General features: G+C 36.9%; 2 protein-coding genes across 2 annotated transcripts in view; one reads left to right on the forward strand and one right to left on the reverse strand.

Annotated features, from left to right (window-relative positions):
- The window catches only part of LOC107718479 (unconventional myosin-IXb-like), a 64,180-nt gene extending 53,607 nt beyond the window's left edge, over positions 1-10,573 (reverse strand). The window contains exon 1 of the mRNA XM_016525568.1: positions 10,270-10,573. The gene's annotated coding sequence lies outside the window, so the exon portion shown is untranslated. The remainder of the gene's footprint in view (positions 1-10,269) is intronic.
- A 5,189-nt stretch (positions 10,574-15,762) lies between these two features.
- Positions 15,763-17,983, forward strand: LOC107718481 (sphingosine 1-phosphate receptor 4-like). Its single transcript, XM_016525570.1, has 2 exons — positions 15,763-15,810; positions 16,669-17,983. Exon 2 carries the CDS (start codon positions 16,790-16,792, stop codon positions 17,960-17,962), a length of 1,173 nt encoding a protein of 390 aa, XP_016381056.1. The 5' UTR covers positions 15,763-15,810; positions 16,669-16,789; the 3' UTR covers positions 17,963-17,983.
- The last annotated feature ends 458 nt before the right edge of the window (positions 17,984-18,441 follow it).

Below are 18,441 nucleotides of genomic sequence, written 5' to 3' on the forward strand. Positions count from 1 at the left end.
GGCGTGTTAGAATGAGCCGTTTTAGGGGGGCGTGGCAGAGTCTTAACTTTGATAAAGAATATCTCTTTGGTTTTGAGACTTTAGTCTTTGCAACTTCAGGGATCTTATCTATGCACAATCAGCTTGTAACACTCCAAAGAGAAAGGAAAACCTGAAATCGCATCATATGACCCCTTTAAAAAAATCAAATATATACAGCGAATAATTTTTATGGATGTATTTCTGTATTGAAGGTGAAAAAAGCCTTTTATGCAATTTTCCACACTTAAAACCTCTTCGTAATAAGCATATATTGTTCTTGTTTTTCAGTTAAAATATCTAAGAATCCATAAAACAAAAACATTTAGTTGAGAAGCAACACTGCATTAGATATTACAAATTGTTTTCAGAGAAAGCAATTATTTTGCAAATGTAATTATTAATGCAAATGTATTTTGTATGGAAGTTTATTACCGCCACAGAATAAAAAAAATAAAAAAGGTAATTGTGACTCTTAATCTCGCAATTCTTAGAAGAAACGTCCAAATTGTGAGATTTGGTCTTACAAGAAAAAAAAAAGACAAGCTTGCTTTAGCCACAAAATAAAAAAATAAAGGTCAATGCGACAATTCTGACTTTTGCGCTCCCATTTATGTTTGTATCTCACAATTCTGTTTTCTCTTTTAAGAAATTGCGAGTTCTTATGCATTATGCAATTCTTATATCTCGAATTTTGAGGAAATAAAGTCAAAACTGAGAGAAAAAAGTAAAAAATTGTGAGATAAAAAGTCTCAATTTTTTTATTTTGTGGTGGAAATAAGCTTCCATAATTTTGTTTTAGTAATTTTCAGATTTCTTCACTTATAAACAAGTTAAAAATAAGTGAGAAAAAATCTGTTGAACACAAAATGCACATATGCAAGATACAAACTATGAAAAACTAGTCTTAATTTCTAATGAAGTGTTGCTTCTAAAGTAAATGTTCCTCATTTCATATATTTAGGTATTTTTAACTAGAAAAGTAAAAAAAGAGGAAATGTAATTCAAAAGTAATTAAGAGTGAGGGGGGGGTTTTACAGTAAAATGAGCTTGTTGCAATGCATTCAAAATAAGTTTTTAGCTAAATGACTTGAATTCATTGACATGGATGAGAACAAGCAAGACAAAGTCTCCAGTAAACTGTAAAAACCATGCCCAAAACTGTTCCTTCATTTCAAAAGATCACCAGGATCATCTCTCACAACGCTTTTCTCAGAGGAAGCTTAACTGACTGGCACCGAAACAAAAGTTTTGGCCTCTTTTGTGATTTCTGATTCTCCTCCAGAGCCAGATCTTCATGTTCTGCCGCTGAGGCTTCCTTCAACACTTCCCTCAGACAGAGACACATGCGAGTTGGCCGAGCTCCCGGGGGAGAGAAGAGAAGAAGAAAAACCCATGAGGTAAATCAGTCACAGGTTCTTTATGGAGCACAGATGCAGCTGGAGACGTTCTGAATGAAAGTGAAGTGGAATGTGCGGCTGAAACAGAAACAGGGCTTTTGTTTTAACATCACCTTCATTTAGGAACCAAGTCTTTTAGCAGACGCGTGGGCAGAGGAAAGACAAACCTCCACGGGATTCCCTACGGACGACTCCGCCATCAGTCTGGTCTGGTGGACGTTTCCTGCTATTTTAGGCCTACGCTGAATGCTTTTCAATCAGACTAAATATGCAAAAGTCACAAAAACACCCACAGGTGTCTACATATAACTCTTCAATGCAAATCTGTGGGGGTTTTTGCCAGTTTTGTCTAAGCACAGATGATGCTGTAATAACACTTACATTTATGCATTTAGCAAAGCGACCTACAAAGCATTTTCCGGAAAATATAAGTCGCGATTTTTATCATCTGAAATGTGCAACTTGAAGGAATAGTTCACCCAAACATGAAAATTTGCTGAACATTCAATCACCCTCATGTCAAGCAAGATGTAGATGAGTTTGTTTCTTCATCAGATTTGGAGAAATGTAGCATTGCATCACTTGTTCACCAATGGATGCTCTGCAGTGAATGGGTGCCGTCAGAATGAGAGTCCAAACAGCTGATAAAAACATCACAATAATCCACACCACTTCAGTCCATCAGTTAATGTCTTGAGAAGACAAAAGCTGAAACAAATCCATCAAGATGTTTTTAACTTCAAACCGTTGCTTCCTGCTAAAATACGAGTCCTTAATCAGTGGTGTGGATTACTTGTGATGTTTTTATCAGCTGTTTGGACTCTCATTCTGACGGCACCCATTCACTGCAGAGCATCCACTGCTGAGCAAGTGATGTAATGCTACATTTCTCCAAACCTGATAAAGAAACAAACTCTACATCTTGGATGAACTGAAGGTGAGAAAACATTCAGCAAATTGTCATTTTTGGGTGAAATACTTCAAGAAATACATCTCTAAAACCCATTTTAGCCAAGCTAATGCTTCAGTTTTTACAAAAGCAAGCTTGTATAAAGTAAAGAGGCAGAAGTGAGCCAACACACAAAAAAGTGTTGAGAAAATTCAACACCAGCCTGAGTAGAGCGAAATAAAACATCGCCAGTAATTTCCACAGCGGGACACAATCTCCACGGCCAGGACCTCCTGCAGCGGCACATGTGCTCCAGCTTTAGTTTCACCATCCTATCGTAGTTCATCACAGGAACAAGCACCTACTGTAGACCCAAAAACCCATACAATCTCGAAAAGCACAAAAAAACATCCAGAAAGTGGCTACAGTGATGCAAATCACTCTTTAATGCAGTCCACACTACAGACTAGAGTTTTATTGAGTCTTGTGTTACTTGATTTAGAGTTGCACACACTTATAAAACAAAAATGACCAATGCTGGGATACTTAAAAGTTTGCTTTTTTTTATTTGTGGCACGATATGAAAAAAATCATTTTCTTTATCCTTTTTTTGAAATTGTGCACTTGAATCTCATTAACAAAAGTCCAGGTCTTATTTCATCCATAAATTAAAAGAATAAAACTAACTTTTTGCATTGTAAAAATTATAAAATATATATAGACATTTTAAATGCATTTTATTTTTTGATATTACTTTATTACATTGTATTTTTTTATCATTATATATTGTGATTTTTTTATTTAAAAATGTATCAACAAAAGGTTCAACAACAGATACTACCACAATTTTATACATTGTAATACACCGTAATAGAACAAAATAATGAATGCTTATTTTTGAACCACTTGCAGGAATAAATAAAATAGCTTTTTTTTTTGCTTGCTTGTTTTAAAACAAATTCCTCACACACTCAAACTGTCTTCCATTGGTTGGACAAACAGATAAAATGACACACATTACCTTTAAACTACAAACCGATCTTAAAAAGAAAGAAATCTCAGTGTTCATCTTTCCTTTGAGCTGTAAATCACTCAAAATGACTCTTTGTGTTTGAGTCGTAGTGTTAGACGCTCTGATCTAGTGGCTGTTTTGAATTTTATCGAATTGGCCGACATGCGCTCTGTGCCATTTGCATGCAAACAGTTTCCTGGACGTGGCAGAGAAAACACGGGCCTCCTAAACGCTCCGGGGCAAAATCTCTGCATACAATCCTGACAAAAAACATGCAGATAGTTAGCGGCGAGAGCCCGAAATACAGGCTCCATATGAACCGCATGACGTCAGACGGGGATAAGCTTACATTTCCAATCCTAAAGGTCACCGCTGTCCGAGGGGAACTGCTAATTATGATCCAAAGAAAGCAGAACGTGAGTTTACATGCAAAACCATGGAAAGATGGCCAAGGAAAAGTCTACTCTGTTGTGTGAATAATCAATTATTAAATGCATTTCTTGAATTCTGAGTCTTAAATCTGCAGAAAAACATGAGGAGATGCATGCATTTCGCAGCTAAATGTTCAATCAAACCAGTCAACGCTCTTTTCGACCACCAATTAGTTTCTAAAAAGTCGTCAAACAGAAGCCAGAGCTGCATCATGTCATCCACTCCGCTCTGAAAACATCTTGAAGACATTACCTGCTCCTCCTAAATCTCCCGATATTACGGCTCCAGACTCCGTTTGGCTCTTTGAGGGCTTTCCAATCACTGAATGTTTCTGTTGGTCATTACACGAGCTCTGGGATTAGCTGGCATATCCAAGAGGAATGTCACGTCAGCCTCGCCTCACCTCCGTGACTTACTTTTGCCTGTGTGGCGTTCGGCATGAGAAACCAACAAAAGAAGACCAAAAACACTCTCTTTTTCCGCTGGTGCTAAGGGTTCATGCTTTCTCTTGGCTGTATAAAGATTAATAAAATATTACACTGAAAAACCAAAACAGATTTTGCATGCATTGCTGTTCCAAAGTTTTTTAAAAAGCAGTCGCTCTTTGCTCACAATGTGCATTTATTTTCACAAATACAGTAAAAACAGTAATTTTGTGAAATATTTTAGCAATTTAAAATAGTGTTTTCTATTTGAATATACTGTAAAATGTAATTTATTTCTGTGATGCGCAGCTGTATTTTCAGCATCATTACTCCAGTCTTCAGTGTCACATGATCTTCAGAAATCATTCTAATATGCTGATTTGCTGCTCAAGAAACATTTCTGATTATTATCAGTGTTGAAAACAATTGTGCTGCCCAATATTTTTGCGGAAACTGTGATACATTTTATTTTTCAGGATTCTTTGATGAATAGAAAGTTCAAAAGAAGAGCATTTATTTGAAATAGAAATCCATATAATCGTCCAATATAATATAACCATATAATTGTAGTTATTGATCAATTTAATGCATCCGCTATGAATAAAAGTATTATTTTTTAACAAAAAAAGTCTAGGTCTTTTTTATCTCAAAATTAAAAGTAAAAAATGTATTTAAGAATTTTGGCATTGTATTCATGACTACTACACAAAGTTGTCTGAAAATTTCATAATACGGAAAAAAAAAAAAAAGTTTATTTTTTATTTAAATTTAAAATGTATTTAAAGATGCAATAAAATAAATACTACCATGATGAATATGGGCAATTGTAATTTACAAAAATTAATTACAATAATAATAATAATAAAATTATTATTGTTATTATTATCATTATTATACTTAAAAATATAATTTAATAATTATAATCATTTTATGAGAATTAAGAATAATATTCATGAGAATTTTAATTTTGGGAGGAAGAAATGTACATCAATGACAAGAAAATAATGTCACAATGCAAAAGAAAAAAAAAGTTTTTTTCTTTCTTTTGATTGATGAATTATATAGCCTTGTACATGTGATAATCGTGTGCATCGATGGCCCATTTAGCAGACTTATTAAACCTCCTGCTGTGTATTTACATCAGATTTAGAGGAGAATGGTGCAATGTTTGCCCGTTTACTAAACAAAGCGTCACGAATCAAGCAAAAGTCAACAGAGATTCACTCCAGAAACCTTGCAGCTGAGCTCAGCGCGTCCGGCGACGGAGGATGGAGGGGGTGTTTTATGAAGTCCCTGGCACTCAAACTACTCCATCCACTTTCCACTCCCGTCCAGACAGGCCACTTCCGGCATGAGATCAATGGGTGAGTGTGTGGACGGTCATAAAAACCACACCACACGCTGCCAGTAGCGTGACCGGACACTCCCATTCATCTCCGGGACAGTTTGACACACAATAGACAATAATCGCTCCGTTATTCATGACTTAAACACCCAAAAATGTCAGGCTAACATGTTTAGAAGGGGTTAATGCAAAACAGCAACCGAATGCGTGTCAGACCAGAGTCATTCCTTCATGTGCTCTATAATTAGGGATATTTATAAACTTGGATCGAGAGCGCACATTGGAAGTGGAGAAACTGCCAGCGAGCGCGTCCAAACGCTTTTCTCTCAGCTTTAACAATTTGCGTCCGCCATCCCGAGTCCGCACCGCAAACTCTGGTCGGTTCGCTTGATGCTTTCAAAGCGTCTTTTATCTTTCCCCTCACACACCCATAATGCATTGCTGTCAGGCCACTTTGGGGCACCTTCTAGATTAAAAGCGTGTCTTTACCGCAGCCAAACAGATGAGTGGATCACGGTGGATGTTTCACTAAATTAGGGAAGCATTCCGCTGTCATCTGTAAATCTGGCAGATTTTCGTGAGGAAGGCGGCTTCTGGGAACCTCATGTAGGAGAAACCCGATCTAATTCTTGCCATCTGCTCGTCAATACTCATTAGTGGATCAATATGAAGCCACTGGTTTCTATGTCACCAATGGATTCATGTTCATCCATTACAGAAGAAAATATAGATCTAGGCCTAATATAAGGCTGAGAATATCCACTAAATATTCACATATTTTGCTTGCAATAAAAAAAAAATAAAACAACATCATTAATATTGCGATAATTTAATGCACATTTTATTTGATTCCCTAAATATGATGTTTTAATGAACAAAAATTGTTTTAATAGCATCTTTTTAAACTTTACTAACAAAACATTGCATTAGATTTAGTATTTTTAGCAGTAGTTTAGTATTTAAGTAATTGCACCTTAGAAGTGAATTTATTCATACGCAGTGATTATTTAGCAAAAATTATCACAAATATCAGTGTAGAATTTTTTATAAAGGATTTTTGTAAAAAGATGCAGAAAAAATACTGTTAATTTCTATGCAAAAAAAATAAAATAAAAAATGAAAAAAGCCTTTAGATTTATTTTGCAAGGACTGTTTGTTTTAAATGATTTTTCTGGTTGAGGACAAAAGAACAACATTAAGCAAATCTGAGAAAAACAAATCTGAAATATTAAAAATATTATTGAAGACCGAAAAAAAATATTGTGATTTTTTTAAGCGGCATCATAAAAGTTTAAGTAAAAATAGATGTTGAAAAAAAAATGCAGTTGTCATATTAGTGCATATAAAAGAATAAGTAAATATATTTCTTCACAGTTTCCTAAAAAAAAGGGCAGCGTGAACAAATGTCTTGATTTATTTTGCAAATCAGAGCTAATACAAACATTTACATATATATCAAATATGATTAAAGGTCTAAAAATGTGATTTTTTTAAAGCTACAAAGTAAACGTTTTAGCAAAAATACATGTAGAAAAAATACTGTAGTTATATTCCTGCATGTAAATGAAATTAATAAATAATTCTTCATTGTATTAATTCAGTGGGGGGAAAAAAGCCTTATTTTTGACTGTTTGTTTGAATTGATCATTCCTCTGGTTGACGACCAAAAACAACATATTTAAGCCAAATCAGAGAAAAAACATATCTATTGAGCTGTATCTCAACTATTATAAAAGGCTGTAAAACACTGATATTTGTAAAGCTGTATTGCCCAGCCCTACTTCCAGGTCTCTCATTCAGTGGTTCCCTTTCAGTAGTACGTCCGTGCACATATGGTGCAACAAAAAAAAGCTTTGTGGGCCTCCCTCTCAACTTCACAATAACGCTTCAAAATAGAGACTGAGAAAAAAGAACGCGTGAAAAGGGGACACAGGGCAGGGACAATGCATTGCTGTCAGGCCACTTTGGGGCACCTTCTAGATTAAAAGCGTGTCTTTACCGCAGCCAAACAGATGAGTGGATCACGGTGGATGTTTCACTAAATTAGGGAAGCATTCCGCTGTCATCTGTAAATCTGGCAGATTTTCGTGAGGAAGGCGGCTTCTGGGAACCTCATGTAGGAGAAACCCGATCTAATTCTTGCCATCTGCTCGTCAATACTCATTAGTGGATCAATATGAAGCCACTGGTTTCTATGTCACCAATGGATTCATGTTCATCCATTACAGAAGAAAATATAGATCTAGGCCTAATATAAGGCTGAGAATATCCACTAAATATTCACATATTTTGCTTGCAATAAAAAAAAAATAAAACAACATCATTAATATTGCGATAATTTAATGCACATTTTATTTGATTCCCTAAATATGATGTTTTAATGAACAAAAATTGTTTTAATAGCATCTTTTTAAACTTTACTAACAAAACATTGCATTAGATTTAGTATTTTTAGCAGTAGTTTAGTATTTAAGTAATTGCACCTTAGAAGTGAATTTATTCATACGCAGTGATTATTTAGCAAAAATTATCACAAATATCAGTGTAGAATTTTTTATAAAGGATTTTTGTAAAAAGATGCAGAAAAAATACTGTTAATTTCTATGCAAAAAAAATAAAATAAAAAATGAAAAAAGCCTTTAGATTTATTTTGCAAGGACTGTTTGTTTTAAATGATTTTTCTGGTTGAGGACAAAAGAACAACATTAAGCAAATCTGAGAAAAACAAATCTGAAATATTAAAAATATTATTGAAGACCGAAAAAAAATATTGTGATTTTTTTAAGCGGCATCATAAAAGTTTAAGTAAAAATAGATGTTGAAAAAAAAATGCAGTTGTCATATTAGTGCATATAAAAGAATAAGTAAATATATTTCTTCACAGTTTCCTAAAAAAAAGGGCAGCGTGAACAAATGTCTTGATTTATTTTGCAAATCAGAGCTAATACAAACATTTACATATATATCAAATATGATTAAAGGTCTAAAAATGTGATTTTTTTAAAGCTACAAAGTAAACGTTTTAGCAAAAATACATGTAGAAAAAATACTGTAGTTATATTCCTGCATGTAAATGAAATTAATAAATAATTCTTCATTGTATTAATTCAGTGGGGGGAAAAAAGCCTTATTTTTGACTGTTTGTTTGAATTGATCATTCCTCTGGTTGACGACCAAAAACAACATATTTAAGCCAAATCAGAGAAAAAACATATCTATTGAGCTGTATCTCAACTATTATAAAAGGCTGTAAAACACTGATATTTGTAAAGCTGTATTGCCCAGCCCTACTTCCAGGTCTCTCATTCAGTGGTTCCCTTTCAGTAGTACGTCCGTGCACATATGGTGCAACAAAAAAAAGCTTTGTGGGCCTCCCTCTCAACTTCACAATAACGCTTCAAAATAGAGACTGAGAAAAAAGAACGCGTGAAAAGGGGACACAGGGCAGGGACACCCAACCGTCTAACACTCCTGGCAACCTGAATTTCCTATGACTACGTCTGCATTCATCAGCGACTATCAACTTCCTGTTCACGTTTCCTAGTCACTGAAGTTTCTCAATGTGAACCCATCCCTCTATTATAGTGTTCACTGTCATGTTACATAAAATACGAGACATTAACGCCAACATGAAACCAATTTCACTCCCATAATGAGATATAATTCACCAAAAAATACAAATATGCACATCTTCAGGTGTAGATTTGACACTAGGCAACTTTAAATGTCGCCTCGAAATGACCAGATATGGACCAGTATATCAGAAATGAACATATTTCTTTTTGGAGTGACACGCACTGATGAATTGTTCGCAGGAACGTGGATTGAAAAAGCTCATATTGGTTGTTGAAGGGTTGAACATTCACAGATCTCCAGTCGCTTCAAGGCTCTTCGAGGCATTTTCTCATGCTATGTTCACAAAAACAACTGTGAAAAACCTTCAACGCTAACACATGACACGTCAAAATTACATTTCTCGCTTCCTGTAAAGTTTCTGTTCTTGATGATGATGGGGTTTTTCCATGGCTGTTTAACGCTGACTGTAGGAGGACAGAAGTCAGTCAGAGTTGAAAAAAACCTGCCCAATCCTAAAGTCCAGGCAAGCCATGACCACCATCCCATTGGTTTACCCAAAGATAATAATGAGTTACAATGTATTTTTTGGTTCATGATGCTAATATGTGAACACTTAAAGCTTGATGTGATCATAAACTTAAATGTGACCATAAACAGCATAACCAACATATCCCATTGTATTATGACATATGACAACACAATGAAACACAATGCAACAAGTAGGAGGTTCAACCTGGACGGCGTTTATATCCATCCAATTCATTTACGGAGCACAGATTGTGTACAGATAATAAATCATAGACTAACATGAAACCAGAAGTTCAAATGTAGAATGAACGACCAGAACATGGCGGGAAATGAAAGATGAAAAGTTACATTGTTGCCGGATACACTGTATGATTCTAACAAAAGCTCAATCCGGGAAGTTCGATTTATTTTGAGAGTTTTCGCCGCGAACGGATCTTTTATCTCTTGTTAACATGACTTTGAGTTATCTTCTAGCTAAACCGCTATTTTTTCGAGATATCATTTAAATATTTTGGATCAGAAATGTTGTTTGGGGTTTCGAAACAAAAGCCTTTTGACTTCCAGCCACCCGCAAAGTTGGTTTGCCGCCGCGGAGCTACAGCGACTCGAATAAATGAATTAATAAAAACAGCCGTTAAACTTACCGTGATGTGTGTATGTTGTGCCGACCGAAGCGTCTCATGTTTCATAAGTTAATAAATGTGGCTGCTGGTCGATTGTCTCCGTGTGTTTGTGCATACGTGTATGCGGCTCCTCCTCTTCATCCAGTAGATCGCCTTTTCATCAAACTCATCCAGACAGGGTTATTTCCACCCCTGAGGCCTCTTTAAAAACATAACACACAGATATGAGTCCGGGGAGGACACACGGACATGCTGAATGCGATCTGTGAGCTTTGTGCTGGAGATCCATACAATCACACACACTGAGGAAAACTTGTCTGTGCGAACAGATGCTGAACGGCGACGCCCGGTGGATGAAAGGGAACTCGCCGTAAAGGAATAGTTCACCCAAAAATGAAAATTAGCTGGAAATGTACTCATCCTCAGGTCGTCCAAGTTGTAGATGAGTTTGTTTCCTCGTCAGATTTGGAGAAATGTTTCATTGCATCACTTGCACACCAATGAATTAATTGCTCTGTAGTGAATGGGTGCCGTCAGAATGAGCGTCCAAACAGCTGATAAAAACATCACAATAATCCACACCCCTCCAGCTCATCAGTTAATGTCTTGTGAAGTGAAAAGCTGCGTGTTTGTAATAAACAAATACACCTTTAAGACACCTTTTTTTCACTTCAAACTGCTGCTTCTGGCTAAAACACGAGTCCTCTATCCTTAATACTACTTTCCCTGTTGAAAAAAAACAGCATATGCTGGTTAGGTATGTTTTGAAGCATGGCTGCTGGTTTGAGCTGGTTTAAGCTGCATGTGCTGGTCCTAAACTGGTCCTAAACAACTAGCTCCTGCTCAGAACCAGTTTAGGACCAGCACATGACCAGCTTAAACCAGCAGCCATGCTTCAAAACAGACCTAACCAGCATATGCTAGTTTTTTTCAACAGGGTTCTCAAGTGAAAATGGTCCAAAACAGTTATATCAGTGGATTTTTATGTGATAAAACAACAGAAGATATACTTTTTCATTGGAGGAAGCGTTATTATGGATTATGGACTTATATTTTGGCCAGAAGGGATGGTTTAAAGTTAAAAACGCCTTAAGATGGATTTGTTTCTTACAAACACGCAGCTTTTGGCTTCACAAGACATTAACTGATGGACTGGAGTGCTGTGGATTACTTGTGGATTATTGTGATGTTTTTATCAGCTGTTTGGACTCTCATTCTGACGGCACCCATTCACTGCAGAGCATCCATTGCTGAGCAAGTGATGTAATGCTACATTTCTCCAAATCTGATGAAGAAACAAACTCATCTACATTCTGAATGGCTTTGGGAATTTACTTGGGTCAGTAAAATGTCAGCATTTTTTTTTTTTTTTTGCTTGTTTCTCATTTAATTTAATTTCATCTTATTTTGATAGTAAATATTACTTACTTTAGTAATATTTCTACATATGCATGTTATGTATCCTTATTTTGCGTTATTCACATTTCTGAGTCAACATGAGGTTTTGTATACAGACTTTATTTCTAAGAGCTGTTGGTCTGGTAAAGGTGTTCAGAGAGCAAACCCTTGTGGTTGAATGTGAGTAGTACTGTACAGCTTGTCTGAAAAAAAAAAAACTCAAATGTAATTACATTCAACTACAGCTAGATGTCGGTACGAAATCAGATATCCTGAACAACGGATTCACATATTGATCAATAACATAAAATATACAAGTGTGTGATTATAATTAATAATTGACGTGAGTAGTAGCAAAAAATATCTTTGGGCGAGCTGTTCGGGGTCTCTGAGACCCCAGCTAGAACATGATAAAATCTAATAGAGATGTTACGTGCATACGGGTTATTCTAAACTATTCTACTGAATCCCAAATAAGTCCGCGCACACACACCCACACACACACACACAATCAAGTCGATGTAAAGTCAAATACAAGAGTCACGCGAAGCGCCGATTTTTTCAAACCAGCTTTTTTTTTTTTTTTCAAACCAGCTGTCCCGACCTTCCGGTACTGCATGACGCTCGCAGCTTCATCAATCACGTGGTATTGTCATTTCGATACAAGCATCGGCACAGTGTGTCATACAATAGTGCTTTGAAAACTGCGTCGAAGCATCGGAGTCTCAGTATCAATCGTCCCATCATGTCACACCAGACCAATGGCTTGTTTTATACGGGAGAGCGTAAAGTTAATGTTTGAAGGTGTATGAAGAAGAATGGCCTACAATTCAAGAAAAATTCACATCTATTCACTCACTTTTTTAAAGTCATGCAATCTCCAAAATAACACAAATTGAGGTTTGGGAATGATGCAACGCAAATAAAAACACTTATATGAGAGTTTCTTGGTGAAGATTCCAGCTCTGCTTATTCATTCATCAACCAATTTCATGAGGTGCATACTGGAATGATTTTAAACACCACTAATAGAGGAACTCATGCATTTAAAGGCGTTTTGTTAGAAAATTCAAACGTCTCAGGAGGTTTTTACAATCATGAGAAGCGTAAATTCACTCAAGTGCATCCAAATAGTCATGTATTTGGTTCAGAGAGTTTGCATTTAAGTCAAATCTGAAGACTGGATCGATCCATATAAAGATAAAACAGCCATGTGAAGCATTTTTGGTTGGTGTGCAGCTTTTTCCAATAAAGCTGAATCTTTCCTGAATCATTTATCGCGCAGGTTCAGTTTGTGCTTACGTGATCAGGTTTAATAGTGACACAGTTTGACTTTTTTTGTGGCTTTCTCTGATAACACTTTTTTTATTTTCATTGCGCACAAGTGTCGACAGGGCGTTGGTAACTGTGAAGGGTGTTGCTTCTTACCTCAGGATGTGGTGGTTTCAGAAGGGCCCCCTCCTTTATCTTAGCCCAATATTTACAAAGTGGTACAATATAAAACATGAAGAAAAAAGAAACTAGGTAATTCCACTCTGGTTTATTTTAAACCATTTTGGATGAGAACGAAGAACTGATGCATAGACAAAAAGGGACCAAATCAGACCGTTTTCACTCTTGATCGGCCACAAGTAAATACAAAAAACTGAACGCTTTCTACCTTTATAAAGTTTACAGGTGAAATTAACAATTGAATGGATCATTGCACATCCAAAATGTTCATGATCGCCAAGCATTCCTTTGTCAGTATTGGGAAAACGTATCAGCGAAATCTAGTAACCCTTCAGATCTTGATTAACTTGTTCAGGGGCCTGTACAATGAAGCCGGATTAGCTGGCTAGCCAGGCAAGTTTCAGATTAGTTTGCGCCAATCCTGGGTTTTAGGTACCATGAAAGTGGCTTGGCTTTTAGCGGCGTTCATCGACATAGTGAGTTACACTCCATAGCTGACCTGCTCCAGGGCAGGTTATGTTCTGGGTCAGAGATCTCAAACCGAAATTGGGCCAATCAGATGTGAGCAAAGTGACACTGACACATCCAAATTCGAAATTGTGTAGCTTTAATGATAATTACTTACAATTATTTTCTATGATTTATATAATTATTTTATTATTTATACTATTATTAATCCATTACACACAAGCAATTTTAGTTTAACAATTATTATTAAGCGTTTAGTTTAAATGAATATTAATATATACAGATGATATGTAAAACTATAATGCTTTAAAACTGACTACATGTGGCCTCACATGTTCGAGTCCATCATTATACACTGTAAAAAATAACGGTAAAAGACTGTAAAAATGCTACAGTAAAAACCTGTTAAATGGTTAACTGTAAATTCCCCTACTATATACAGTGAATTGTATTGGACATTACATGTAATTTTACGGTTGTATACCGTTTTTGGAAGTGAAAAAGTGAATAACCGTAAATCGACATTCACAGAACTCCCTGCGTTACATTTCAAATTTGATGTTTTTTTGTTGAAATAACTGTTTCTTCTTCGTTTTTTTCTTATCAGTTTTGTATATTAGAGTTGTGTGTTACACCTAATGTTGTTAAATGAATTGCATTTATTTATTTTTATTGCATTTCAGTTTCATGTGTGTTACCATGATGGTGTTTAGTGTTTGTGTGAATGACACTGTGCACCTTCTATATATGTTATTATTTACAAGCTGCTTGTGATGGGCTTTAATTCATTATGTGACTTTCTCATCACCACCTGCATTTGGTGGTTATCAGTGTATTACAAAGGTACAAAACAGATTTCAATACTTCAATAGGTTGGTATATTAACATTATATCAGTTAATGAAATTACGGTGTTTAACTGCAAATTTAAGTTAAAACCATAAAACCTAAAATGTTGCTACCGTATTTTTTACAGTAAAATTCCGGCTACCACAGCTGCTGTTTTTTTCCCCCGTAAATTTTACGGAATTTTTTTACAGTGTATATTATCAACTATATAAACTAACTTCACAAGTATTTTCTTCAGTGTCTTCACATTCTTCAATCCCATAACCTTCAGCAAAAGAGATTTGAACCTCGCTGTCTCTCTCACGAGAAGTGAATCACAGTTTCTCTATGTTGTAAGGCATGTGATTGGCTGTTCGCCACTGATGTCACATGCAGACGCAATAACCCTGAGTTTGTTCAACTTGTTCAATCATAGTTGTGAGGGCCAAATGTCCTAATTTAAATAGTGACAACCTACCAGTGAGGACATTTTACTGGTCCTCACTGGCTTATAAATCGGCAAAAACATGTTTTTCTTTAAATCCAGCGTTTTGTACATGTTTCTGTGTGGCGTAGGTTTAGGGGTAGATGTTGGGTTAGGTGATAGAAAGTCTGTGCAACGTCCTCACTAATATAGTGAAACAAACGCATGTGTGTGTGTGTTTCCACCCAGCTGGATGAGGTGAACTGAAAACAGTAAGGGAGGAGGCCACTTTACTAGGTCACCAGGTCTTCCTGTTTGCTGACTGGCTTCTGAGAAATATCAGTTATAGCAACTTCAAAGCTGTTGTAAGAATATTTGTGTAGCATCAGTTGTATTTAAAGGGTCTTGCAAAATGTTTTCACTACTGTGACACGTGCTGACTAGAAACTGGCACAATGACTTCCTTTAGTAGTATTAAATCATTATTGTCCATTTGTTGCAGTGTAAAATATATTTGTTGCACATATAAAATTGTGAATTGTTTAATAATTTGAAGGCATAATAATTTTATGATTTTATTTATATGCTTTTTAATAATTTTTTTTAAAGTGTTGTGGTTTTATTTTATTTGTTTTATTTAATAAATTTTTATTACATTTCACTGCATCTTTTTGCAAACAGCATTCACACAGACAACAGATCTTCCCCAATATGTACTATATTTGTTACCAAACTCTAATGCATGCAATGCAACATGATTTTTCTCACGGCAATCCATGATTTGTACACTTTCTGGGAAGATGTCACAATTGTGCATTTTAGAAAGTGTAGAAACGGAGAATTTTAGCTTTCTCCATTGGGTGTGTCGAATATCTGCAAGAAGGCTTCCTTCCTCGTAACTGCATGGTATATAATCGTTCAGAGAGCCAGCGCTAAAGCTTTCTGCATCAGAGCATGGCTCAATACCAGGTACACCAGCATCACTAATAGGAGGTAAGTTAAGATGCACCAGCAAAAAATGTCATTGGTTTTTATTTAAAAATAAATATTGAAAAAACTATTTATGGGTTTATTCGGAACTATTTAGTAGTAATTTAAACAAAGATGTTTTGCATTTATATTATGCAGCTTAAAAAAATATTATATTTATATATATATTATAATTTTTGCATTTAAATTATTAAACATTAAATTAATTTATTTGTTTATTAATTTATTGATTGATTTATTGCAGTTACATTTTGCACTGTCACATGTTGGCTCTTTAAACATGCCACCCTCAAATACCCTCTTAACCACAAATGCAGTAGTGAAACTAGAAAGATTTAAATGTACTTTACACATGCAGAGATTAAATTAGGTCAAGCTCATGATGCATTTACTTCTAAGATTACATTTTTTTTCCAGCGGGAAGTGAAATCAATTTTAAAGCAAGATGGATTTTTACAACCACATGTTAGCAGGGCGGCTTGGTAAAAATGAACATTTGATGACTTTACCAATCGTCATGACCCTCATTTAGCATACACTCTGAAAAATTGGTTCTTTAATTGCATTGATGCTTCCATGAAGAACCTTTAACATTCATGGTGTCTTTCTATTGTACAAAAGGTTCTTTAAAGTGGAAAAAGTATTTTTTTTCTTGGAATTATAAAACGTTCTTCACACTAAGAAGATTCTTTTATGAACTGTTCACTGAAAGGTTCTTTGGGGAACCCAACATGGTTCTTCTATGGCATTATTGCAAAAAACCTCTTTTTTTGAAACTTTATTTTTAAGAGTGTATGGAAATTTTAAACTTCAGATTTAGTTCATGAACCCAATAAAAATAAATCAACTGTTTTCCATCAGGTCATCCTGAGAGGGCACAGATATTCCTGAGAAGCCGGAGTCTGATTGCCTGGAGTCCGATTGCATTGAAGACAGAATCGACCCCAGTGAGATTCAACTCCGTGTTCCTGCTTCTCACACCATGGAGGTCCTGCGTTCTTTCAGCTCCGCCTCTTCCTGTCCCGACGTCTACAACTGGACCAGCAGCAGCAGTCTCATCCTGGAGCATTACAACTTCACCGGACGCCTCCACCACCGCAAGCCCTCCAAGAGAAGCGTGAGCGCCATCACCCTCCTGTTCCTGGGCTTCAGCGTCTTCATCATCCTGGAGAACCTCTTGGTGCTGCTGGCCGTGCTTTTCCGGGTCCGTCTGCGCCATCGTTGGATATTCATCTGCATCGCCAACATCGCACTGAGCGACTTGCTGACGGGATCTGCCTACGTGGTCAACATCTGCATGTCCGGCGACAACACCTTCAAGCTAAGCCCAGTTCTGTGGATATTCCGCGAAGGACTTTTGTTTGTAGCCTTAGCGGCGTCCATATTCAGCCTGCTCTTGATCGCCGTGGAGCGCTACGCCACCATGATGAAGCCCGTCCACCAGAAAACCGCCACAAAGACTTACCGAATCTACATAATGGTGGTGCTCTGCTGGGTAACGGCGCTCGTAATCGGATTCCTTCCGCTGATGGGCTGGAACTGCGTTTGCGACCTGAGAAGTTGCTCCACACTTCTGCCGCTCTACTCCAAGAGCTACATCTTGTTCGCCCTGGTCATCTTCTTCATAATCCTGCTCACAATCGGCGCTCTCTATTTCGCCATCTACTGCCACGTCCGCAGTAGCACCGAGACCATATCCGTGCGCAGCCGCAAGCGTTCGCTGCGCCTCCTGAAAGCCGTCATCTCCATCGTTGGAGTCTTCATGGTGTGTTGGGGTCCTTTGTTCATCCTCCTGTTGGTGGACTTCTTCTGCTCCTCTCGTAACTGCAGCACGCTCTTCAATCCCGAATGGGTCATCGCCATGGCCGTGCTCAACTCGGCTATGAACCCGCTCCTTTACTCATTCGGCAGCCTGGAGCTGCGCAAAGCCATCGCGACGCTCCTGTGCTGCTGCTGTCTGAAGGCGGGACTGTGCGACCCCAAGACCTTCATGTCCAAGGAGACTTCCAGCACCTCAGGGAGTCGACATAGTAGCCTGCGCAACAGCTTCAGCAAGGTGCGAAACCTGAGCACCAGCCCGCAGCCCGAACCCAAGAACGGCAAGAAAACACGCCTCAGCTCCACCACTTCTTGTTTATCCGCATCGAGCGGTTAAGCCGCGGTGGGCAGGTGTGTTTCTCTTTCGCCACAGGAACTGCACCTCCTCAAACACGCCACCGTTGTGGCTTCAGTGCTGTTTCACTCTTTGAGGGTCAAAAGTCAGCAGGTGTGTTTCCATGCTCAAAGACAAATGCAGAAAGGACTGTAAAAGTAAGCAGCTGTGCAACAAAAACATAAAAAACATTTTTTTAAAAATTGGAAACTTGAATGCATTTCTGTACAACATTTGAGCCGAATGCAAAGGAAAACGACCAGAACTGTAAAATACTCAAATACAAACTGCCTTTTATTGTTGTTTTCTACGAGAATGTACAAGTAATATAAATGTTACAATTTAAAAATTAAAAAGTATATTTTCACATTCTACATAAAGGGGATTCTTTAGATTTTATGCATGCACTTTTGAAACTGTTTTAAAGTTTTCAGGGAAATATTTTAAGTGTATACACTGTAAAAAATGTTTTAAAGGAAATA

This window comes from Sinocyclocheilus rhinocerous, unplaced genomic scaffold, assembly GCF_001515625.1.
Source record: "Sinocyclocheilus rhinocerous isolate Xijiao unplaced genomic scaffold, SAMN03320098_v1.1 scaffold92, whole genome shotgun sequence".
Classification (NCBI taxonomy): domain Eukaryota; kingdom Metazoa; phylum Chordata; class Actinopteri; order Cypriniformes; family Cyprinidae; genus Sinocyclocheilus; species Sinocyclocheilus rhinocerous.

Excerpts from the sequence above, each read along its gene's own strand:
- LOC107718481 (XM_016525570.1), top strand. The coding sequence starts at position 16,790 with ATGGAGGTCCTGCGTTCTTTCAGCTCCGCCTCTTCCTGTCCCGACGTC.